This window comes from Trichomycterus rosablanca, chromosome 10 (assembly GCF_030014385.1).
Source record: "Trichomycterus rosablanca isolate fTriRos1 chromosome 10, fTriRos1.hap1, whole genome shotgun sequence".
Lineage (NCBI taxonomy): Eukaryota > Metazoa > Chordata > Actinopteri > Siluriformes > Trichomycteridae > Trichomycterus > Trichomycterus rosablanca.
In genome coordinates this window covers 4,830,823-4,856,616 of record NC_085997.1, presented here as the reverse complement: position 1 = coordinate 4,856,616, position 25,794 = coordinate 4,830,823, and the positions used below count along the sequence as shown (strand labels likewise).

Here is a 25,794-nt window from a genome sequence, read left to right as displayed (position 1 = left end):
AATACGATAAAAAAATTCAATTAATATACAGAAAAAAAATCAATCCATATATGGAAAAAAAAAACTAATTTAGGTAATAGGAAAAAAAAAGTTATTTATATATAGAATAAATGTCATAATTTTCATATATATGGGAAAAAAAAAACAATTCAATTAATATACGGAAAAAAACAAACTCTTTAATAAAGCCTGACGCATGTTTTGATGTCACCCAATGTAAATCGAGTGTTGATCTACCTGCCCACTTCTTTTTAGGTATAGACATAAGAAAGAAAACAGCTCCCCAACGTTGAGTCTTTTCCTAGAGCTAAAAAAGCTCAAACTTTGATAATGACTAAAAATATGTATCGCCTCCGGTGACTGTGTGTACAGAGTTTAGTATATTCCCCCTGTGCAGCCTCCATCATAAAGAAGGTAGAATAGCTGATTTAAATCGCCCCCGGGTATAAGTGATTGTGTAAATATTAAAGAATTCTGTTCTGTGCTTATTAAAATAGATAAATAAATAAATAAATATATAACATTATTGTGGAATATATATGAATAATATCAGGACTGTATGGTAGACATTTAGAACCTGTGATAAACGAACCACTTAATGCTAATTCTTTCACCTTGTAGTCCATCTGCTCGGAACAGTTGAAGACGTAGACCATGATGCCGAGCGCTCGTCCGAGGTCCTTGGTGGTCTCGGTCTTGCCTGTGCCAGCTGGACCAGCTGGGGCGCCGCTCATGGTCAGGTGAAGGGACTGGGTCAGTGTGATGTAGCATCTGCGCTCAGGTCGCACACACACACACATGGACACACACACACACTTTTAATACACACCATATCAACTGTGCAAAGCTATCAAAATAATTATTGACACTTTAGTAAATACCCCTAGTAGACCCCTACCCTGACCTAGAAGGGCATATTTAACACACGCCCCCTTTGACACGTGTGAAGTTGCAGACCACTTCTTTTCACCTGCACAAGCGAGTTCACATAAGGATCAGTTTCTCATATGGAGAGTCGCGCACTGATCTCTATTATTCCCCATCTCTGTGCAGAGGCTGCAATTGTGGCAGTAATCAGGAATCCAATCGACCCGCCCACCTGGTTGACGTTAGCCAATCGTGTCTGCTTGTAGTTTGTAGCAATACTGGTATTTAACTGTCTGTTGCTAAATAGGAGCGTCCCTGCAACACTGAGCAGGGTGGGCGCCTCTGTGGGACTCACCTGTCTGTGAGCGGTGTGATGACGAGGCGTGGCGTATTGCCCAGATACTCGTAGGAGTAGAGGAACTGGGCGTCGCAGATGTTGGCGAAGCAGTGTTTTTCCTTCTCGCCCCAGCGGTGGCGTAGCTGAGAGAGCCACACGAACGCCTGCGAGTTCTCCACCTGGAAGTACAATAGATCAATAAATAAATCAGTGGAAGCACGTGCCAGCCGGATGCCCTTCTTTTGGAAGTGTGGGTGTCGTGCAGTGTCTACATTTTGGAGAATACAGGGGAAATACAACCCTCCCAAAAATAAATGTCAGCAAAATATATATCCTCTGTATAAGTTTCCTATAATGTAGAGGTCAAGCATTTAGGTCTGTGCTGTTTTCTTGGTGTATGCCAATCAGTACAGTCATGTGACCACACTGTTTTCCAAACTGGTAATCAACCTCTGTTGGCCTGTACCCGGACTGTTAGCACCCGAACTGGTGTTTTGTTTTTCCACCTGTTTTTATACCCGCTTGTATACAACTTTTGGATACCTGCCACGCCCATTTTTACCCATTTTTGCCCCATTCATTTTTAGAATTTTCGAGATATCGACACCGTTCCAGCCCTAAATCGTCCGACTCATGGATGACACCGTGGCTTGTATACAGCTTTTGAATACGCGCACCTGTTTACACACCACACCCCTTTTTTCAATACGCACAGCCGTTTACCTGCCACACCCCTTTTTTTACCCATTTTTTGCCCCATTCACTTCCATTCATTTTTGGAATTTTCGAGATATCAATGCCGTTCCGACTCTGAATCGTCAGACTCATTGATTACACTGCAGCTTGTATACAGCTTTTAGATACGCTCACCTGTTTACTTGCCACGCCCCTTTTTTTACCAATTTTTTTGCCCAATTCACTTGCATTAATTTTTTTAATTTTTGACATATCGACGCTGTTCCAACTCTAAATCGTCCGTCTCGTTAATGACATCTTTTGGAAGTGCACCTGTTTACCCGCCACGCCCCTTTTAATACCCATTTTTGGGTCACCCATTCTTTGGTGGATTCTCGCCTGAAGCCAGTCTCGCGCATGGAGAGTCACACGCTGATCTCCGCGTTCCTCCACTAGCCTCAATCTTCCTCGACTACGTTTTCGGATCACAGCCTCGTATTCTAATCAGATAATTGCCCTGCCTGGTTCGTCCTGTCTGCACCTCAACCGACCTTGTTTCTGTTTGTGATCTCGTCTTTGGCCTCTTTGTGTCAGTAAAACAGTACCTAATAAAACACTGCAAAGTTGTAAACAGCGCAGGCTGGTAAATCCGCCCATCATTCGGTTCCTAACTTTTAATTCACTGGGTTTTAGGAACCGATTTGCAACTGTGAGATGACGTGTAGCTTAAACACCAGACCGGAGGTGATTATAGTGGATTAGAGGTAAGAGAATGAACCCCATGAGCGGAGGGAAGAAATTAAAGAAGTTTAATCCCGTCTCGTTACTTAAGCTTCATTTGGATTTCGGATTTGACTTCGCTATTATTTAAGTAAATGTAGGAAAGAGAAATACTGAGCACACTAAGACTTTTTATTAATATAATAAAGTATAAAAATAGAACAGTAAGGAAAATAATATAGTATTAATAATATATAATATATATAGTAGTAATAATATATATTTAATAGAGGTAATAGAGGTACATTACATTTAATTCGGAGCTAAAACTAAACCCTGATTATTTACCCTAAAGCCATTCTGAGAGTAGAGACATGGTCCTACAAAAATTGTTCCTACTACGCCAATCTGGTCCTATTACACTGGTCCTACTACATTGATCCTACTGCACTGGTCCTACTACACTGGTCCTACTACACTGGTCTTATTACATTGGTCCTACTACACTGGTCTGGTCCTACTATAGTAATCCTACTACACTGGTTTTACTACACTAGTCCTACTATGCTGGTCTGGTCCTAATACACTTGTCCTACTACACTGGTCCTTTACTACATTGATCCTACTACACTGGTTTTACTACATTGATCCTACTACATTGATCCTATTACACTGGTTTTACTACACTGGTCCCACTATACTGGTCCTACTACACTGGTCCTACTACACTGGTCCTACTACACTGGTCCTACTACACTGGTTTTACTACACTGATCCTACTACACTGGTCTGGTCCTACTACACCAGCCTGGTCCTACTACACTGGTCTGGTCCTACTACATTGATCCTACTACACTGGTCTGGTCCTACTACACCAGCCTGGTCCTACTACACTGGTCCCTACTACACTGTTTCTACTACACTGGTCCCACTACACTGGTCCTACTACACTGGTTCTACTACACTGGTCTCACTATACTGGTCCTACTACACTGGTTTTACTACACTGGTCCTACTATAGTAATCCTACTACACTGGTCCTACTATAGTAATTCCACTACACTGGTCCTACTATAGTAATTCTACTACACTGGTCCTACTATAGTAATTCTACTACACTGGTTTTACTACAGTGATCCTACTACACTGGTTTTACTACAGTGATTCTACTACATAGATCCTACTACACCGGTCTGGTCCTACTACACTGATCCTACTACACTGCTTCTATTACATTGATCCTACTACACTGGTCCTTTACTACACTGATCCTACTACACTGGTTTTACTACATTGATCCTACTACATTGATCCTATTACACTGGTTTTACTACACTGGTCCCACTATACTGGTCCTAATACACTGGTTTTACTACATTGGTCCTACTACACTGGTTTTACTACACTGGTCTTACTATGCCGGTCTGGTCCTACTACATTGATCCTACTACACTGGTCTGGTCCTACTACATTGATCCTACTACACTGGTCTGGTCCTACTACACCAGCCTGGTCCTACTACACTGGTCCCTACTACACTGTTTCTACTACACTGGTCCCACTACACTGGTCCCACTACACTGGTCCTACTACACTGGTTCTACTACACTGGTCTCACTATACTGGTCCTACTACACTGGTTTTACTACACTGGTCCTACTATAGTAATCCTACTACACTGGTCCTACTATAGTAATTCTACTACACTGGTCCTACTATAGTGATCCTACCACACTGGTTTTACTACACTGGTTCTACTACACTGATTCTACTACATAGATCCTACTACACCGGTCTGGTCCTACTACACTGATCCTACTACACTGATCCTACTACACTGCTTCTATTACATTGATCCTACTACACTGGTCCTACTACACTGGTCCTACTATAGTAATCCTACTACACTAGTCCTACTACACTGGTCCTACTATAGTAATCCTACTACACTGGTTTTACTACACTAGTCTATTACTAGTCTATACTATGCCGGTCTGGTCCTACTACACTGGTTTTACTGCATTTATCCTACTACATAGATCCTACTACACTGGTCTGGTCCTACTACACTGATCCTACTACACTGATCCTACTACACTCCTTCTATTACATTGATCCTACTACACTGGTTCTACTACACTGATTCTACTACATAGATCCTACTACACTGCTTCTATTACATTGATCCTACTGTACTGCTAAGGTACTGGATAAGTAATCAGACTGGTAATTTAGTAATCAGAAGGTTGCAGGTTCAAGTTGTCACTGTTAGGCCCCAGAATTCCTCAAACTGCATTCAGTTTAATTGGTCGTAATTAAAGTTTGCTTTGTGAACAGCTGATGCACTTCCAGCAAATGTGCTGACGGCGACAGAACACAGAACCACGCTGCAGAGATGACAGGTAGATGACGTTAAGGTTGATTAGGGTTACCTTCTGGGCGATGATCTTTGCCACCACGTCTCTGGCGTGGACGTCTATGGTGCAGATGGTCATGACTTTCTGTCTGTCTCCGGGACTGAGCTGCCCGATCAGCATGGTGATCAGCGTGTTCAGCTGGCTCACTTGTTTCTTGTAGTACTCTTTCATGGCGTTTTCGTAGCCCTCTTCCAGTCTGGCAAAGGCCATGCCGACGTCAGTGGTCCACCAGATCTGGGTGCAGGTCAGCGCAACCTGGCAACACAGACAAATTGAATGGCATCAAAGTGCATCCTAATGTCCATCTAATAGCATGACAAGTCAACAAGAAAGCAGGATACCTGAGCAGGATAGTCGAACAGCCACTGTTCCCTGGGTTTATCTTCGTATGCTACAACCGCTTCCGTCATCTCATGCCGTACTGTATCCCGCATCGAATCCAGAACTCGATTCAGCCAAGTTTCAACCTGCACAGCAAGAATAACTGTTAAACTTGAGCGTTGAAGCTTGATAGCGCTGTCAAACGAACACAGACCCTTTTTGTGGTGTTCTCTTTAAAGCCATACTCCCCAAAATACTTGAGCAGAATGCTAGCAGCCTGAATAGTAAAGGTAAAGTAAAACGTAGCCTAAATTTCCAGTAATAAAGTATTTCCACTTCATTCCCACTACAATTTGTTTTAGTTGTATTAAAATTTTATTTATTTATTTATTTAGCTAGTTCATTTTTTATTTATTTAATAAATAAGTAAATGTCAAATAATGCCATAATTTGTCTTAGTTGTAATAATTTATATTTCTTCATTCATTTATTTGTTTATTTACTTCAGTAAAGGTAAAGACGGATCTAGCATAGATGTCCAGTAAAGTATGTCCTCTTCGGCCGTGCTATAATTTTTTTTACTTGTAATAAAATGTATTTATTTATTTTAGTAAGTACTTATTTATTTAAGTATTTACAAATTTTTTTAAGTAAGTGTTAATTTATTTTTAAGTAAGCATTTATTTATTTAAGTATTTATTTATTTAAATAAGTATTTATTTATTTAAATAAGTATTTATTTATTTAAATAAGTATTTATTTATTTAAATAAGTATTTATTTATTTAAGAATTATTTTTTTATTTTAATAAGTATTTATTTATTTATTTAAGCATTTACTTATTTTTAAGTAAGTATTTATTTAAGTATTAATTTATTTTAAAGTAAGTATTTATTTAAGTTTTTATTCATTCATGTATCTATTTATTTAAGTATTTATTTATTTATTTTTAAGTAGGTATTTATTTATTTTAAAGTAAGTATTTATTTATTTATTTAAGTATTTATTTAAGTAAGTATTTATTTATTTATTTAAGTAAGTATTTATTTATTTATTTAAGTATTTACTTATTAATGTAAGTATCTATTTATTTATTTATTTATGTAAGTATTTCTTTTTTTTATTTAGGAGACACTGATGGGCCATGAATGTAATTAGGTAAATATACCTGGCCGGTGCAGTCGCAGGGCTCACTGAATGGCACATACTCCTCTTCCTTGCTGTACATGCCCTGCCCTGTCTTTGTGGGGATGCCATCGGCATCATTTTCAAACTTCATCTTGGCCATGTTGTCAAACAACTTGGATAAATGTCTCTGAACCTGAGGGTGGAGAACCAAGAGCTCAAATGAAAACCAGCAGTCAGTCAAATTGATTCGAAATGTGTCATTATGCCTGGCATGTAAGCAGTAACCAACACTGCCATCTGGAGGGTAATTTCGAGTACTGCATGCATGTCTGCATCTCCTTATAAAGTACCAAACCAGAACCAAATACGGTGTGGAATGTAAATACAATGGGTGTGGTCGTAATACTAGTGGTCGTAATACTACCTGCTGAGGATTAGTGCCGTTGGACAGGATGTCCAGGAGATCAGCGGATGAGATGAAGTAGAACCTGGGAAAGGCCAGTCGCTTTGTATCCAAATACTCAGTCAGAGCTTTCTCACAAAGAGCCAACCTGCATTTAAAAAAGCACCATTAAACACTTGAACTAAAAACGGGTGCAAAGTAAAGTTTGTGAGCTTTTTGGAATTGACCAATCTTCCACCTCAGACCTGTACATGACGGGCACCTCAAAATTTTACTCATTAAATTCGTCAACTCTTTCATTGGAGCACCTGAGTAGATATATTGTTTTCTTTTTTTTCCCAATAAAAAATAATGAATAGAAAAATAAATAAATAAATAAATAATAGCTCTGAGCCATGACTTGGGTTTATTAATAATAATAATAATAATAATAATAATAATAATAATAATAATAAAGAATATTTAATAATAACTATTATCATTGTTTTCTTTTTTCTCTCCAGTAAAATAATAAATAAATAATGCTCTGAGCTATGACAGGTTTAAATAAGATAATAATAAAAGCTAATAATAATAACATTTAACAGTGACATTATTATTATTGTTTTCTTTTTTCTTTCCAGTAAAATAATAAATAAATAAATAATAGCTCTGTGCTATGACTTACGTTTAAATAAGATAATAATAAAAATAAATAAATAATAATAATAATGTTTTGTTTCCAGTACAATAATAGATAAATAAATAATAGCTCTGAGTTATGATTTGGGTTTTTTTAAGATTTTTTTTTATGAATATTAATAATAATTATAATGATAATAACGTTTTATCTTTCTCTCCAGTAAATTATTATCCAGTAATAATAATAATAATAATATACAATAAAAATATTGTTTTCTTTTGTTCTGTGTGTGTGTGGGTGTGTGTGGGTGTGTGTGGGTGTGTGTGGGTGTGGGTGGGGGTGTGGGTGTGGTTGTGGATGTGGGTGTGGGTGTGTGTGTGTGTGTGTGTGCATGTGCATGTCTGCCCTGCAATGGACTGGCGATGGTTACTGTGTGCCTTGCGCCCATTGAAAAGCTGGGAAAGGCTCCAGCACCCTGATTGAATAAGCGGTTAAGAAAGTGAGTGAGTTTATTTTTCTCTCTAGTAAAAAAATAATACATAAATAAATTATAGCTCTAAGCTATAACTTGGGTTTAAATAGGATTATGTTTTATTAAACAAAGTAATAATAATAATTATTATAATAGCACCTTGCTAATACCAAGGTAAACATAGGAGGAAAAAAGGAGAAGGAGAAAGAAAGTACTGAGAGAATACATAACAAAAAAAAACATAAATAAAAACCAGCGCCGGACCTGCTCTGAATGTCCTCCAGTCTGGTATAAAGTCCAGGTTTATTGGTGGCCTCCACAACGTTGGGCGTTTTATGAGCATCATAAGCCAGCTCTTTGAAATCTCCATCAATGCCGTCAAAGCATTTGGAGTCCTGTGGAAATATTTATAAGGCAATAGCCGGGGTAAATGTTGTTTCCCAGCAGCAAAACACTAACCGAGATTGTTAGCAAACATCTGGCTCTCTGGTTATTAGCATACCCTGATAAATATCTGGATAATTTAGCTGAAAGCATTTTCAAAAGACGGAAATTTTTATCTGTGATCTAAATCAATAAAAGCAGCGTCGGCAGGGAGCAGATGATGAGCCTCATGTCACTAAGGGTCTCATTTAAACCAGACCTGGTCCTCATTATAGGCACCTGGCATGATTTCTGTCACTGAATAAATCACCGGCTACATTTATATTCACTGGTTTGAATAGTAATAATAATAATAGTAATAATAATAATAATAGTAATAATAATAGGAGTAATAATAATAATAGAATAATAATAATAGTAATAATAATAATAATTATTATTATTATTATAGTAATAATAATAATATTAATAGTAATAATAAAAATAATAATAATAGTAATAATAATAATAATAGCAATAATAACAATAATAATAATAGTAATAATAACAATAATAATAATAGTAATAATACTACTAATAATAATAGTAATAATAATAATGATTGCTCTATGCAATTACTTTTTGTCACTAAATAAATAATCTGCAACTTTTAAATTTATTGTTCTGATTATTATTGAAAATAATAATAATAATAAATAATAACAATACAAATAATAATAATATAATAATAATAATAATGATAATAATAATAATAATAATAATAATATTTGCTGTGCTATGACTGATTAATAAGTAATCTGCTACATTCATATTTGCTGTTTTAAATAATAATAATAACAATAATAATAAATAATAATAATAATAAAAGCTCTGAATTTTGACTTTGGCATTTAAAATAATAAATAAAATAATAATAATAACAATAGTAATAATAATAATAATAATAATAATAATAGCTCTGTGCAATGACTTTTTGCTACGTTTGTATTTGCTGTTTAGTTCTGATGTTATTTATTAATCATGAACCTTCCCATGCTGTCATCATCAGGAGCCAAATTTGTGACAGCACATTACAACACGAAACAAATCCACCTCAAACAAGAACACAAACCTCGGGTAACTGTGAGCGGATATCCTCCGAACCTATGAAGATGCTCTCCAGGTGGGACCAGGTCCTCTGCACCTCGAACCAAATGGAGATCACCGAGTCGGCCGCCGAGAGCCGGCGCTGCCAGGACGACACCTCGTCCAGGAAGAAGGAGATGTACTTGGAAGACATGAGGTTCTGCAGCTGCACCTGGTTGTCCTCCAGCGTCTCGACCAGCTCCTCGTCCGTCTTGAGAAGGGGGACGTCGGTACGAGGGTGGGACTCGTAGCTGAACTGCATGGTCGTCCAGGTGGCGTCCAGCTCGCTCAGGACTTTCTCCATGCCCATTTCCTTGACGGAGCGGTCCACGATGGCTCTCACCTCGTCTTCGAAGAAGTGCAGGTTGAGGTTCAGCAGGTCGGCCAGCGTGGTGTCTCGGTCCATGGTGAATTGGACCCCCGTGGCTCCCATGAGCTGCTGCCAGTGGCGAGGACGGATGGCCGGGTTCTGAAGTTCGGCTACGGCCCGGAGAGACGTCAGGGTGTTCCTGACAACGCCCTCCAGGCCGCTGAAGGCGTCCCAGGCGCGAGACTCTTTGTCCAGGATGCGGAGCTCTTTGGAGACGCGCTTGCACTCCGTCTCCATGTCGTCCACGCTGATGTCTTTCCATAGGGTGGTGCGCCAGGAGTCCAGACTGAACCGGACAGCCATGATCAAATCCCACAGTTCTTTGAGGATGGACACCTCTTTGCGGCACTGCTTGAGCTGCTTGTAGTCGGGTACGTTGACCTCGAACAGTCCGGCTGATTCGATGAGCTCGGCCATGACGGATTCCTTCTCCTGGATCTGCTTGTGGGCCACGTCGAGCATCTGATATGGGTTTGTAATGTCGAACCTGTGATATACCAAAGTCTGTAAGTACTAATTTTTAATGATATAACTTTAACATATATGATGATCATTTTGTGGATGTAGGTTTTACCTAAAAGGCCCCTGGGTGCGAAAGCGCTCCCTGAAAGTGTGCTGGTCCACATCGAACGTGGCGCATTTCTGGCGTAGTTTAGCCACCTCGTTGTCCTGCAGTGGAGCCACGTGCTGTTTGGTCACCCCAGCTTGTTTCTTAATGTTAGTCCACTTCTCTGGTAGCTCCTACGCATAAAAGTACAAGATACAAACAGTATATGAATGTTACACGTCTCTAAGAGGACGTCTTTTCTTTAATTTGTATTTGATTGTGTTTGACGTAAATTGTGTAATTTTGCAATCTTAAAATACAGAAAACTTGGACACCAGAGTTGCTGTGGACACGGTCATACTGGAGTGGGAAATGGCCTTGTCCAAACTCTTTCCAAAATATTGGAAAACATTTACAATGCCAGATCAGGAGAGGTTGGGACAGTATGGAAAATGCTAATTAATGAATAAATAAATAAACACATAAAAACAATAAATACATAAAACACAATAAATAAATGAATAAATAAATAAATGAATAATACATAAAAAATGAATAAATAAATGAATAAATAAATGAATAAATAAATAAATAAATAAATAAATAAATAAATAAATAAATAAATAAATAAAACACAATAAATAAATAAATGAATAAATAAATAGATAAATACATAAAACACAATAAATAAATAAATACATGAATAAATATATAAAATAAATACAATAAAGAAATAAATAAGCACATGAATAAATAAATACATAAATAAATACAACACAATAAATAAATATATGAATTAATAAATAAATACATGAATAAACACAAAAGAAATACAATAAAGAAATAAATAAGCACATGAATAAAAAAAATTATATTAATAAAATGTATTTAAAACATAAAAATATTAATTTACTTTGACTTTTATTCCACTGCAGACAGTATGAACCCAAGACATATAGTTTTTATGTAGTTTTTTTTTTTTTTTTTTTTTTTTTTTCTTCTTCTCATTACTAGCCCTAAATTGCCCCCGTTCCAAGTATTTTTGAAATGTGTTGCAGGTCTGAAATGCAGGAATATATGCACAATTACAATTTGGTTGGACATTTGTTAATGGACCTCAGTTTGTGAAGGTGGACACAGTCAAACTGGAACAGGAAAAGGGTCTTGTCTAAGCTCTTGCCAAAAAATTTTGACGTATATACAACCCCAAATCAGGAAAAAGTTGGAACAGTATGGAAAATGCTAAATGATTAAATAAATACATGCATAAATATAATGCATTAAATAAAATACAAATAAATATAGTACATAAATAAATATATGAATACATTTAAATAAATAAATAAATAAATACATAAATTAATACAATTATAACATCTAATAATTAATACATTAATAACATTTATTTAAAACATGAAAATATAAATTCACTTTGAGTTTTATTTCATATAAATGAGCCCAAAATATGTAGTTATTATTTCTTTTTTTTAAACATCATTACTAGACTTAAATTGCCCCTGTCCCAAGTGTTTTTGAAATATGTTGCAGGTCTAAAATGCAGGAATGGATGTATATACTTATACAATTAGCCTTTCAATTTAAAAGCAATTTAGTGCAGGTACAACCATTAAAGCTGATCTATGGTTGGAAAATTGCTAATGGACCACAACTGGAAAGATGGACACGGTCATACTGGAATGCAAAAGGGCCTTGTCTAAGCCCTTGCCAAAAAATGTAGACGTATATACAACCCCGAATCAGGAAGAAGTTGGGACAGTATGGAAAATGCTGAATAAAAAAAATAATTAATAAATGAATAATAATAAAATACATTTAAATTTAAAAATTTTAAATTTAAATTTAAAATACAAAATTAAAATGAAATAAAAAAAAATCAAAGTACAATAAAATAAAAATATAAAAACTAATAAAAGGAAAATACCCTGTTAATATTTTCAATATTAAAAGCAGCACCACCAGAAAATACTGCTAATTCATTATTCTGACGCCAAGACTATGATAAAGCCTCAGATCGAACGCCTGGTTACCTGTGCAGGGAAATGTAGACTTGAACTATCCCCAGTTTAATAAACGTATCTATTAGGTGAGACACTGGAAGTGGAACGGGTTTATAGCCACTCGCTAAGTATTGACGGTTCAGCTCTTTTATGAAGGCAATTACCTCGAGCAGCTTGTAGACCGCTTCAGGAAGTTCCTGCTCATACGTCTTTAGCAGATCGATGGTGTGCTGCAGTGGCACGAACATCTCATCGGTGGAGCTCTGCCTTTCTTTGACCGCCATGAGGTGACCCATGATGTCCACCAGGCCGGTGTAATCGCCTTCCTCCACCTTGCTGCCCAGGCCTGTCACGGTTATCTTAATAAACTCGTCCAGATCAGTCAAACTGTAGAAAAATACGGCATTAGACAGAAGTAAAATCATTGTTTCTAGTACAGGTAACTACAGAGTGTTTATCCATAGGTACTTTATTAAGTGCTGTCAATTCGATTGCAACCCCTGGCTCATATCCATCCATAAATTTAGTAGCCGACCAACCTCTTCCAAATCGTGTTCTTCAATAAACTGGTTCTTTTCCTCATGTGTACAAAATAAGACCTTCAGTTTTTTTATCTGGGCTTCAAGCTAGAGATCTGTTTAGATTTGATCGAGGATCGATTTGCTCGTTTTCTTTGCCGTCCAAGGAACAAAAAGTTCAAAAGCATTGATTTATCCCAGTTCCTTCAGTCTGTGTCATATTCAGGACTGCTGGACCCTGTGCTGTTAGTAATTGAACCAAGTACACAAAGGCTGTCCACTACATATGATTATTGGTAATCATATTGAGCTGAAGTCCCATCTTTTAACCCCTAATTATAGTACTTTCCTTATATGGATGTTCAGGTCTTCCTGATTTTCTGCCATAAGTGTTGACCTTTCGATCACTTTTCATGTTCACTGAACAGCCATATTTTGAACATGGGGGGAGGGGGTGGGGAGGGGGTGCTGCTTGTACTATTTAAAATATTAACTGGACATTAATTTTTATTAGTTTTTATTTATTTTTTATTATTTATTATTATTAATTTATTTATTCATTCATTTATTTATTCTTTAGAATAACACTGCTATTTAACATTATTATTACTATTATTATTATTATTATTATTATTTTAAAACATTAACTGGACGTTAATTTTCATTAGCTTTTACTTATTTATTTATATTTTACTTATTTTTATTTGTTTTTATAATAATAATAATAATTATTATTATTATAATTATTATTATTATTATTATGTTAATTAATTATTTATTCATTAATGTATCTAATTATCACAATAACACTGCAATATATTATTATTATTATTTTAAAATATTAACTGGACATTGTTTTTTATTAGCTATTTTAAATTTTTTTATTTTACTTTTTTGTATTCTTATTTGTTGTATTCATAATTACTATTATTTTTATTTTTTATTATTAATTAATTAATTTCTTTATTTCTTGATTTATTACAATAACACTGCAATTTATTATTATTATTATTATTATTATTATTATTATTATTATTATATAATTATTGTTAATTGTTATTGTTAATTGTTATTAGCTTTTGTTTGTTTTTTATATTTTTGTTATTTTTATTTGTTGTATTTATAATTATTAATATTATTAATATTAAACACAACACAAACACAACACAACACAAAATATTATTTTATTTATAGAAGGGCTACTGGGGTTCCTATCGCAGATAATTTTAATATACTGCTGATGAGGTGAATGCATCACCACACAGCTAAAGACTAGTAACCAATGGCTGAACAGTTTTGACAGCATATGGTTGTAATATTTTGGCTCACCGGGGTTTTTTTTACCCAGTGAGATTGATATTCAAGATTCAAGAACTCATCTCAGTGTGTGAAAACTTTTCATTGGTATTTTATAACCATTTAAATGTAAGTTATATGATATTTTGCCACATTGCCCACCTTTATATAGAGTATATAATATTTGTTATGAAATCACTCATTACCTGTGTGTTACATGGTCGATAAGATGCTGCTTGAACATCAGACTCCACTTTTTGATAATGATAAGCAGGGCGCTCTTGAAGGCCCGTGCGTCCACCCTCATCCAGCCGTCGAAGGCGCAGACGGGTTCGAGCCTGTACACTTCTTCGTACGTGCTCTCGTACGAGTCCACCTGCTCACGGAAGCGCTCCAGGGTGGGAGGATTTTCAGGGACCCCGTCCTCTGCATGAGCCTCCATCTCTTCGGAGGTGAGGACGTGACCGTAGAGCAAGAACAGGCGCATGAACTCCTTCCTGTTGCCCACGTACAGGTAATCATAATGGTCAAATGAGTTACTGTACTCCCAGCATTTTGCCATTACCCTCTGGACACGGTCCATTAGAAGCTGACGGATGTCTGCTAGATCTGTCATGTCCTCCATTTCGTCCTGTGAACACAGATGCTTTATTTTTAGAGAAGCGTTACAGCTTTTTTCATCGGAGCTTCTTCCTATATGGTGTGCAACAATGGCTTAACGTTGGTAATTATTAATAATACTACAGCTATTATTATTATTATTATTAATAATAATACTACTGCTATTATTATTATTATTAATACTACTGCAATTATTATTATTATTATTATTATTAATACTGCTATTATTATTATTATTAATAATAATACTTATTATTATCATCATTATTATTATTATTATTATTATTATTAATACTGCCATTATTATTATTACTGTTATTATTATTATTATTATTAATACTACTGCTATTATTATTATCATTATTATTATTATTTTAATTAATAATACTACTGCTATTATTATATTATTATATTATTATTATTAGTAGTAGTAGTAGTAATACTACTGCTATTATTATTATTATTATTATTATTATTAATGCTACTGCTATTATTATTATTATCATTATTATTATTATTTTAATTAATAATACCACTGCTATTATTATATTATTATTATTATTATATTATTATTATTATTATTATTATTAATATTATTATTATTATTATTATTAATACTATTGCTATTATTATTATTATTAATACTATTGCTATTATTATTATTTTATTATTATTATTATTATTATTACTATTAATAATACTGCTATTATTATTTTATTACTGTTTTGTTGTTGTTATTATTATTATTATTATTATTATGATTAAATAGAGGGATGCCTGGAGCGAATGAATGCTCAGTAACGGACAATGTCCCATGTACCTGGTAATTTGGACTGCTGCTGTGCTCGGCCAGTCGTGGCACCAGTGAGGCGATCCTGTAGACGTCGCTGATGAGACTCTCTACTAGATCGTAGAAGTTGTTGGAAGCCCCAAACTCCAGAGACGGATGAAAGACTATATCAGGAACCTCTAGGTTTAGCTTGACTTCAAAGAGTGGAGTGAATCCAGGTCTTTCCTCTAGATCAGGACATATTAATATATATTTGATAAAAGGAAATATGATTAAGAAAAAATTTTAACTGTCTGTGGTTCTGAACATTTTCCCTAATTTTCTAAAAACCATCAAACAGCCTTTTTTATTAAGTAGGAACAAAAATCCTACCTGTATTGTCTAGGAAGAACTTCAGGGAGCAGTCGATGCTGTTATAAAAACCACCGATGACCATCTCATCAACATACTTTACATACGACTTCCACTCAGCAGAACCAGGATCAGCTTGAAAAAGTCTTAGATTTTCCTAGATTTACAAAGAAAATAAAGAATCACAAGGTTTTATTTACTGTCTCATCGATTACGACTGTTAGACGTTCTACAGAACCTCTCACTCCAAGACTGACCTTCAGTATAAAGTGGATTTTCTCTCCGGAGGACCGGATCTGGTTATATATTCTTTCTAATCGCTCTGGCTTGTCCTCTAAATTGAGGAGGTTTTCTTTTTTGCCCTCTTTCCTGTCGTAGACGGGATGAGCCCAGGTCTTCATGGTGTTCTGGATCTCCTCTACGTTGTCTTTGGTCCTCTGCAGACGTTGTTCTAGATCGTGTACGGCCTCAAGTATGGTTTGAATGTACTCCCAGATTTCTAGATTGACACAAAATGAAGTACAAGTGTCATTTATTTGCAAATTTGGACTTGTCAGTGACAATTTAACTGGTTTTAGAGATGTTAGCTGGGATGCTAGCGGATTGTGCCGCCTCAGCCCATTGGTTTGAATGGTCTGAGGCTAACTGTGTTAGCTAAGTAACAGAAAACTGCAGTTTTTTTTTTCTCCTGATTTTTGTGTTATGCTTCCTCTCTACTCATGCGGACCCCCGCCCCTGATTGAGGAGAGCGAACTGACACACGTCCCCACCGATACGTGAGCAGTACCCGACTGCATTTTTTTTCACCTGCACCAGCCGAGTTCATATGCGAATCAGCCCTGTGTACGGAGAGCCACACCCTGATCAGCATTATTCCTCTACTGTGCAGATGCCATCAACCAGCCAGCAGAGGTCGTAATTGCATCGGTTATGAGGTCCCTATAAAGCTCCCTAACCCTGTATGAACAACAGCCAAACGTTGTTCATGTGGCGGCCCAGCCCAGCCAGATGGCAGAGCTGAGATTCGATACGATATATTCAAATCCCAGCTCTGGTGTGGTAGCGTATTTCACCGCTGCGCACACCTGAGCGGCCTGCAGTGACCTAACTGACGTTTAAGTAGTGTGTCTAAATAATCTGCCATGGTAAAATCCTCAGAACTTAGATGGCTCCATAGGTAGACTAGGTCAAATGTGTTATGTAAAATCAGAGAGTGCAGGTGCTAGACTGGCCTGGACTGTCTGGAGTCCAAATCTGTTTCCTACTGGAAACTGTGATGCATTATGGAGCGTAAATGACATCAACAAATAAAAACGGGCAAAATTATATAACTTAGTAAAATCCTCTGTACTTAGGCGGCTCCCTAGGTAGGCAGTAGGGAGCAAGTCAGCTCACTAGGTTTTCAGACAGACCCCAAATCTCAGCATAATTCCAGACGCAGACATAACAAACCAGCATTTTGTATTCACTAAGCCACAGGAAAACAAAAACAGCTCCAGAAATCATTCAAATAACAACACCGGCATGACAGGGACGTATTTTAAATGTGCTGTGCGTTAGCATTCGACGTCAACTTTATATTTATTCATGATTATTTCTTCAAATAATGTTCAAAATTGCTCATTTTCTTTAAACACACCTTTGCTTTTCCAGTTGATGGTATCCTCGGCTTCTTTAAGCTGTACGTCAATGCCATCCAGCTGTTTCTGGATCAGAGGGAACTCCACCTCCAGCGCCGTCCCCATCACCTTATTGTACCAACCGGTCATGAGCTCCAGATTGGCGACGTACTGACAGAGCTGCTCCTTGTTGGAGTAAATCTCGGCGGCGAGGTCTGGTATAACCTCGGCCTGACCGGCCTCTAGATACCTCACCTCTCGTAGCACTGACACCAACTGCGGGACAGAAACATAATGTCATAACATTATGACCACCTTTCTAATATTGTTTTGGTCCCCTTTTTTTTTTTGCAAACTGTGATGCACTGTGTATTCCGACACCTTTCTATCAGAACCAGCATTAACTTCTTCAGCAGTTTGTTGGATCGGACCACACAGGCCAGCCTTCGCTCCCCACTTGCATCAATGAGCCTTGGCTGCCCATGACCCTGTCGCCGGTTTACCTCTGTTCCTTTCTTGAACCACTTTTGATAAATACTGACCACTGCAGACAGGGAAACACCCCACAAGAGCTGCAGTTTTGGAGATGCTCTGACCCAGTCGTCTAGCCATCACACTCTGGCCCTCGTCAAACTCACCTAAATCCTCACGCCCATTTTTCCTGCTTCTAACATGAACTTTGAGGATAAAATGTTCACTTGCTGTGTAATATATCCCACCCACTAACAGGTGCCGTGATGGAAGAGATGATCAGTGTTATTTACTTCACCTGTCAGTGGTCATAATGTTATGCCTGGTCGATGTATATCAAGTGAGATACCTTATTCTGGGCAATATTCTGGACCTAATTTCGAGGTAGCTCCCAGCATTCAGTGTGGCACAACTTTTCTGGGACCCAAGTCAACACCTTGAACTTTTTGTTGTGTTCCTCAAGACGTCCTATCTATTGAGACATGGAGTCCATAAGACATCATAAGGTGTCCTGTGGTATCTGGACCCAAGAGATTGACAGACAATCCAGCCAAATCTACACCTTGAACTCCTTGTTGAGAAGCTATTATTGTAAGTTGGGAGATGGGGCCTCCAAGAATTGGACTTCAGCACATCCCTCATAGCCAAGTCAACCCTTGGAAGTCTTTGTTGTGTTCCTCGAATGTTCTTTAACAGGATTTGCACTGTGGCAGGGTGCATTATCCTACTAAAAGAGGCAGCTACCAATAGGGAATAGGGTGTGCTTGGTCAATCTGTCAAAGTAACATCCACATAAATGTTGCCCACAGCTTGGGGTTGCCTAATATATTCCACTCCCTAAAAAGTGTCAGTGTAGCATTATGGTCCAGGTGCTATAGAGCACCACAAAGTCCTGGGCTCAAGCATTGCCTGCATTTACTGTCTGTGAGGTGCAGAACTGGCTACTCCGAACACCCCCTTGTTTCTGGTGAGTACGTTTTGGTGTCACCCTGCCATGAATAGGTGGCGTGTCCAAGATGCGGCCAGTGTTTCCAGATGGTGCCAGATCCACTGGTGAGATAAATGATCGGATCCGAACATTATGTGGATCCACGAATCGTACTTGGCAGGCAGAAAGGCTAAATGTGCCCGGGGTGTCTGGAAATAATGAGTGTCGCAGAAAGAACGCCAAGGTTAATGCACGGCTTAAAGCAAAATGTAATAAATTGAAAGATCAACAAATTAGTCTCATGGTTTTACAATACACAAGAGCCACCTCGGGGACGTCCTGATGATTACAGAAGCTGGAACGGAGCGGAGCGGTTGAATGCTTGGAGCGAAATAAGAGTGCATTATGTTAAAAAAAAAGAACATTGGGTTTCATAGTGAAAGGTCAAAAGAGGGGAAAACAAGAATAAAAAGTCTAATATAATATCAGAATTGTTGTCCAACTACAGACACATACTATACAAGACTTGCACCTTTAGTAATTGCCCCATAGCTACTAACTCAACCAGTTAACCAAATTTCACTAGCCACGCCCAGGCACCATTACCGCCAGACCTGCTGAACCTAAACATCACTTGAATAGACCCCGTCTGGCAATGTGAATCATCTAGATTCTAGAAGGTCTCAAAAAGCAGCACATGATGCCACATTCTAAAGTCACATGTGAAATCTAACAGTCTGGAAAAAGCTCTGGGACTCCAGCAAACCACAGTGAGAGTGATTATCACAAATGGAAAAACAGTGGAGGAACAGCGGTGAACCTTTTCAGGAGTGGCCAGCCTGCCAGAATTGGCAAAAACGCATCAACGACTCATCCAGGGGGTCTTAAAAGAACCCAGATGATGGCACTCAAGTGGCGCCAAGGGAAAACACGCCAACACACCAGACCTGACAGAAGCAGAGCTGAGATTCTAACCGACGTGTTTGAATCTCAGCTCTGCTACCGGCAGGCTGGGCGCCTACACGAAAGATGATTGGCTCGTTCGCAGGGAGGGTCCCGGAAAGGATTCCTTATAACTGATGCAGTTAAGACCTCTGCTGGCTGGTCGATGGATAATGGGATCAGGGTGTGACTGGGTTCTTGTGTTAGTCACGGCTCTCCTCAGTCAGAGTGGAAGTCAACATTCAACATTAGTACCTCAGTTATGATCAATGTACATAATTCCACAATAGGAAAGACACTGGGTAAAAATGGCATCCATTGGAGAGCCAAACTATCTAGATGACCCTAAAGATTTTTGGATTAACATTCTGTAAGCTGATGAGCCAAAGGTGGAACTTTCTGGAAGACATGTGTCCTGTTACATCTAGCGTAAAGCTAAAACCGCATCCCACCATAAAAGCATCATATCAACAGTCAAACATGGTGGTGATAATGTGATGTTTTGGGGCTGCTTTGCTTCTGCAGGACCTCGTTTTCTGTTGTTCTTGGATTGAATTGTATTTTTCGCACCAAAGTATGTATCTCTAGGACGAATAACGCATCTGCTTTCGAACTGTGCGATGGCTATGTGGTCCAGTGGTGTTTCTAGAGTGTTCCAAGCTATGTAAAAGCCATAGTCAGAATGGTGTATGTAAAATATACTGAATTATAAGTAATCCTGCCACAACTATATGATATGGAATCTGTGCAGGGGATAAATATGTGATCAACTGTATATATACGTATATACACGTGCTATGCCTTACTATGGTCTTACCTGTGGGTTGAAGTTGACACTGATAAGTTTGGACGCTGGATCTCTGAAGATCAGGGGCTGGTTGAGGTTATACTGGGACTTTTCTCCCACTGAGACGGTCCATTTGTTGTAAAGCTGAGACGAGTACCTTGACGTGGATGCATAAAGATAATTAGAATATGATACAGAGCAGTCTTGAAGAATATACATTGATCAGCCATAACATTAAAACCACCTCCTAGTTTCTACACTCACTGTCCATTTTATCAGCTCTACTTTGTAGTTCTACGATTACTGACTGTAGTCCATCTGTTTCTCTGCATACTTTTTTAACCTGTTTCACCCTGTTCTTCAATGGTCAGGACCCCCACAGGACCACCACAGAGCAGGTATTATTTAGGTGGTGGATCATTCTCAGCACTGCAGTGACACTGACATGGTGGTGGTGTGTTAGTGTGTGTTGTGCTGGTATGAGTGAGTTTTTAAATACCATGTCCACTCTATTAGACACTCCTACCTAATTGGTCCATCTTGTAGATGTAAAGTCAGAGACGATCTCTCATCTATTGCTGATGTTTGAGTCGGTCATCTTCTAGACCTTCATCAGTGGTCACAGGACGCTGCCCACGTGGCGCTGTTGGCTGGATATTTTTGGTTGGTGGACTATTCTCAGTCCAGCCGTGACAGTGAGGTGTTTCAAAACTCCAGCAGCATTGCTGTGTCTGATCCACTCATACCAGCACAACACACACTAACACACCACCACCATGTCAGTGTCACTGCAGTGCTGAGAATGACCCACCACCTAAATAATACCTGCTCTGTAGTGGTCCTGTGGGGGTCCTGACCATTGAAGAACAGCATGAAAGGGGGCTAACAACTACAGTCAGTAATTGTAGAACTACAAAGTGCTTATATATGGCAGGTGGAGCTGATAAAATAGATAATGTGTGTAGAAACAAGGAGGCTGATCGGTGTATATATACAGTGTATCACAAAAGTGAGTACACCCCTCACATTTCTGCAAATATTTCATTATATCTTTTCATGGGACAACACTATAGACATGAAACTTGGATATAACTTAGAGTAGTCAGTGTACAGCTTGTATAGCAGTGTAGATTTACTGTCTTCTGAAAATAACTCAACACACAGCCATTAATGTCTAAATAGCTGGCAACATAAGTGAGTACACCCCACAGTGAACATGTCCAAATTGTGCCCAAATGTGTCGTTGTCCCTCCCTGGTGTCATGTGTCAAGGTCCCAGGTGTAAATGGGGAGCAGGGCTGTTAAATTTGGTGTTTTGGGTACAATTCTCTCATACTGGCCACTGGATATTCAACATGGCACCTCATGGCAAAGAACTCTCTGAGGATGTGAGAAATAGAATTGTTGCTCTCCACAAAGATGGGCTAGGCTATAAGAAGATTGCTAACACCCTGAAACTGAGCTACAGCATGGTGGCCAAGGTCATACAGCGGTTTTCCAGGACAGGTTCCACTCGGAACAGGCTTCGCCAGGGTCGACCAAAGAAGTTGAGTCCACGTGTTCGGCGTCATATCCATAGGTTGGCTTTAAAAAATAGACACATGAGTGCTGCCAGCATTGCTGCAGAGGTTGAAGACGTGAGAGGTCAGCCTGTCAGTGCTCAGACCATACGACGCACACTGCATCAACTCGGTCTGCATGGTCGTCATCCCAGAAGGAAGCTGACGCACAAGAAAGCCCACAAACAGTTTGCTGAAGACAAGCAGTCCAAGAACATGGATTACTGGAATGCCCTGTGGTCTGACGAGACCAAGATAAACTTGTTTGGCTCAGATGGTGTCCAGCATGTGTGGCGGCACCCTGGTGAGAAGTACCAAGACAACTGTATCTTGCCTACAGTCAAGCATGGTGGTGGTAGCATCATGGTCTTGGGCTGCATGAGTGTTGCTGGCACTGGGGAGCTGCAGTTCATTGAGGGAAACATGAATTCCAACATGTACTGTGACATTCTGAAACAGAGCATGATCCCCTCCCTTCGAAAACTGGGCCTCATGGCAGTTTTCCAACAGGATAACGACCCCAAACACAACCTCCAAGATGACAACTGCCTTGCTGAGGAAGCTGAAGGTAAAGGTGATGGACTAAACCCAACTGAGCACCTGTGGCGCATCCTCAAGTGGAAGGTGGAGGAGTTCAAGGTGTCTAACATCCACCAGCTCCGTGATGTCATCATGGAGGAGTGGAAGAGGATTCCAGTAGCAACCTGTGCAGCTCTGGTGAATTCCATGCCCAGGAGGGTTAAGGCAGTGCTGGATAATAATGGTGGTCACACAAAATATTGACACTTTGGGCACAATTTGGACATGTTCACTGTGGGGTGTACTCACTTATGTTGCCAGCCATTTAGACATTAATGGCTGTGTGTTGAGTTATTTTCAGAAGACAGTAAATCTACACTGCTATACAAGTTGTACACTGACTACTCTAAGTTATATCCAAGTTTTATTTCTATAGTGTTGTCCCATGAAAAGATATAATAAAATATTTGCAGAAATGTGAGGGGTGTACTCACTTTTGTGATACACTGTATATACGTATATACTGGTGCTGGTCATAAAATTAGAATATCATGAAAAAGTTGATTTATTTCAGTAATTCCATTCAAAAAGTGAAACTTGTATATTATATTCATTCATTACACACAGACTGATATATTTCAAATGTTTATTTATTTTAATGTTGATGATTATAGCTGACAACTAATGAAAACCCCAAATTCAGAAAATTAGAATATTACTTAAGACCAATACAAAAAAAGGATTTTTAGAAATGTTGGCCAACTGAAAAGTATGAACATGAAAAGTATGAGCATGTACAGAACTCAATACTTAGTTGGGGCTCCTTGTGCCTGGATTACTGCAGCAATGCGGCGTGGCATGGAGTCCATCAGTCTGTGGCACTGCTCAGGTGTTATGAGAGCCCAGGTTGCTCTGATAGTGGCCTTGAGCTCTTCTGAATTGTTGGGTCTGGCGTATCGCATCTTCCTCTTCACAATACACCATAGATTTTCTATGGGGTTAAGGTCAGGCGAGTTTGCTGGCCAATTAAGAACAGGGATACCATGGTCCTTAAACCAGGTACTGGTAGCTTTGGCACTGTGTGCAGGTGCCAAATCCTGTTGGAAAATGAAATCTGCATCTCCATAAAGTTGGTCAGCAGCAGGAAGCATGAAGTGCTCTAAAACTTCCTGGTAGACGGCTGCGTTGACCTTGGACCTCAGAAAACACAGTGGACCGACACCAGCAGATGACATGGCACTCCAAACCATCACTGACTGTGGAAACTTTACACTGGACCTCAAGCAACGTGGATTCTGTGCCTCTCCTCTCTTTCTCCAGACTCTGGGACCTTGATTTCCAAAGGTAATGCAAAATTTACTTTCATCAGAGCACATAACTTTGGACCACTCAGCAGTCCTTTTTGTCTTTAGCCCAGGCGAGACGCTTCTGACGCTGTCTCTTGTTCAAGAGTGGCTTGACACAAGGAATGCGACAGCTAAAACCCATGTCTTGCATACGTCTGTGCGTGGTGGTTCTTGAAGCACTGACTCCAGCTGCAGTCCACTCTTTGTGAAACAAAACCCATTCAAAAATGTGGAGGAGATTCACAATCCTCTCCAGGGTGCGGTTATCCCTATTGCTTGTACACTTTTTTCTACCACATCTTTTCCTTCCCTTCGCCTCTCTATTAATGTGCTTGGACACAGAGCTCTGTGAACAGCCAGCCTCTTTTGCAATGACCTTTTGTGTCTTGCCCTCCTTGTGCAAGGTGTCAATGGTCGTCTTTTGGACAACTGTCAAGTCAGCAGTCTTCCCCATGATTGTGTAGCCTACAGAACTAGACTCAGAGACCATTTAAAGGCCTTTGCAGGTGTTTTGAGTTAATTAGCTGATTAGAGTGTGGCACCAGGTGTCTTAAATATTGTACCTTGTCACAATATTCTAATTTTCTGAGATACTGAATTTGGGGTTTTCATTAGTTGTCAGTTATAATCATCAACATTAAAATAAATAAACATTTGAAATATATCAGTCTGTGTGTAATGAATAAATATAATATACAAGTTTCACTTTTTGAATGGAATTACTGAAATAAATCTACTTTTTCATGACATTCTAATTTTATGACCAGCACCAGTATATATATATACTGTATATATACTGTATATATATATATATATAAATATATACAGGGGTTGGACAAAATAACTGAAACACCTGGTTTTAGACCACAATAATTTATTAGTATGGTGTAGGGCCTCCTTTTGCGGCCAATACAGCGTCAATTCGTCTTGGAAATGACATATACAAGTCCTGCACAGTGGTCAGAGGGATTTTAAGCCATTCTTCTTGCAGGATAGTGGCCAGGTCACTACGTGATGCTGGTGGAGGAAAACGTTTCCTGACTCGCTTCTCCAAAACACCCCAAAGTGGCTCAATAATATTTAGATCTGGTGACTGTGCAGGCCATGGGAGATGTTCAACTTCACTTTCATGTTCATCAAACCAATCTTTCACCAGTCTTGCTGTGTGTATTGGTGCATTGTCATCCTGATACACGGCACCGCCATTGGATGCACATGGTCCTCCAGAATGGTTCGGTAGTCCTTGGCAGTGACGCGCCCATCTAGCACAAGTATTGGGCCAAGGGAATGCCATGATATGGCAGCCCAAACCATCACTGATCCACCCCCATGCTTCACTCTGGGCATGCAACAGTCTGGGTGGTACGCTTCTTTGGGGCTTCTCCACACCGTAACTCTCCCGGATGTGGGGAAAACAGTAAAGGTGGACTCATCAGAGAACAATACATGTTTCACATTGTCCACAGCCCAAGATTTGCGCTCCTTGCACCATTGAAACCGACGTTTGGCATCGGCACGAGTGACCAAAGGTTTGGCTATAGCAGCCCGGCCGTGTATATTGACCCTGTGGAGCTCCCGACGGACAGTTCTGGTGGAAACAGGAGAGTTGAGGTGCACATGTAATTCTGCCGTGATTTGGGCA

The 25,794-nt window shown here is 38.7% G+C and overlaps 1 protein-coding gene across 1 annotated transcript in view; it reads right to left on the bottom strand.

Annotated features, from left to right (window-relative positions):
- The window catches only part of dnah9 (dynein, axonemal, heavy chain 9), a 188,912-nt gene that overhangs the window by 145,742 nt on the left and 17,376 nt on the right, over positions 1 to 25,794 (bottom strand). The window contains exons 12-27 of the mRNA XM_063002787.1: positions 20,760 to 20,886; positions 17,622 to 17,877; positions 16,240 to 16,481; positions 16,004 to 16,139; positions 15,662 to 15,858; positions 14,427 to 14,851; positions 12,571 to 12,793; positions 10,416 to 10,582; positions 9,458 to 10,328; positions 8,227 to 8,357; positions 6,890 to 7,016; positions 6,506 to 6,658; positions 5,358 to 5,483; positions 5,032 to 5,271; positions 1,223 to 1,383; positions 615 to 771 (exon numbers count right to left, since the gene is read on the bottom strand). Of these exons, the coding sequence (XP_062858857.1) occupies positions 615 to 771; positions 1,223 to 1,383; positions 5,032 to 5,271; positions 5,358 to 5,483; positions 6,506 to 6,658; positions 6,890 to 7,016; positions 8,227 to 8,357; positions 9,458 to 10,328; positions 10,416 to 10,582; positions 12,571 to 12,793; positions 14,427 to 14,851; positions 15,662 to 15,858; positions 16,004 to 16,139; positions 16,240 to 16,481; positions 17,622 to 17,877; positions 20,760 to 20,886 (3,739 nt within the window). The remainder of the gene's footprint in view (positions 1 to 614; positions 772 to 1,222; positions 1,384 to 5,031; positions 5,272 to 5,357; positions 5,484 to 6,505; positions 6,659 to 6,889; positions 7,017 to 8,226; positions 8,358 to 9,457; positions 10,329 to 10,415; positions 10,583 to 12,570; positions 12,794 to 14,426; positions 14,852 to 15,661; positions 15,859 to 16,003; positions 16,140 to 16,239; positions 16,482 to 17,621; positions 17,878 to 20,759; positions 20,887 to 25,794) is intronic.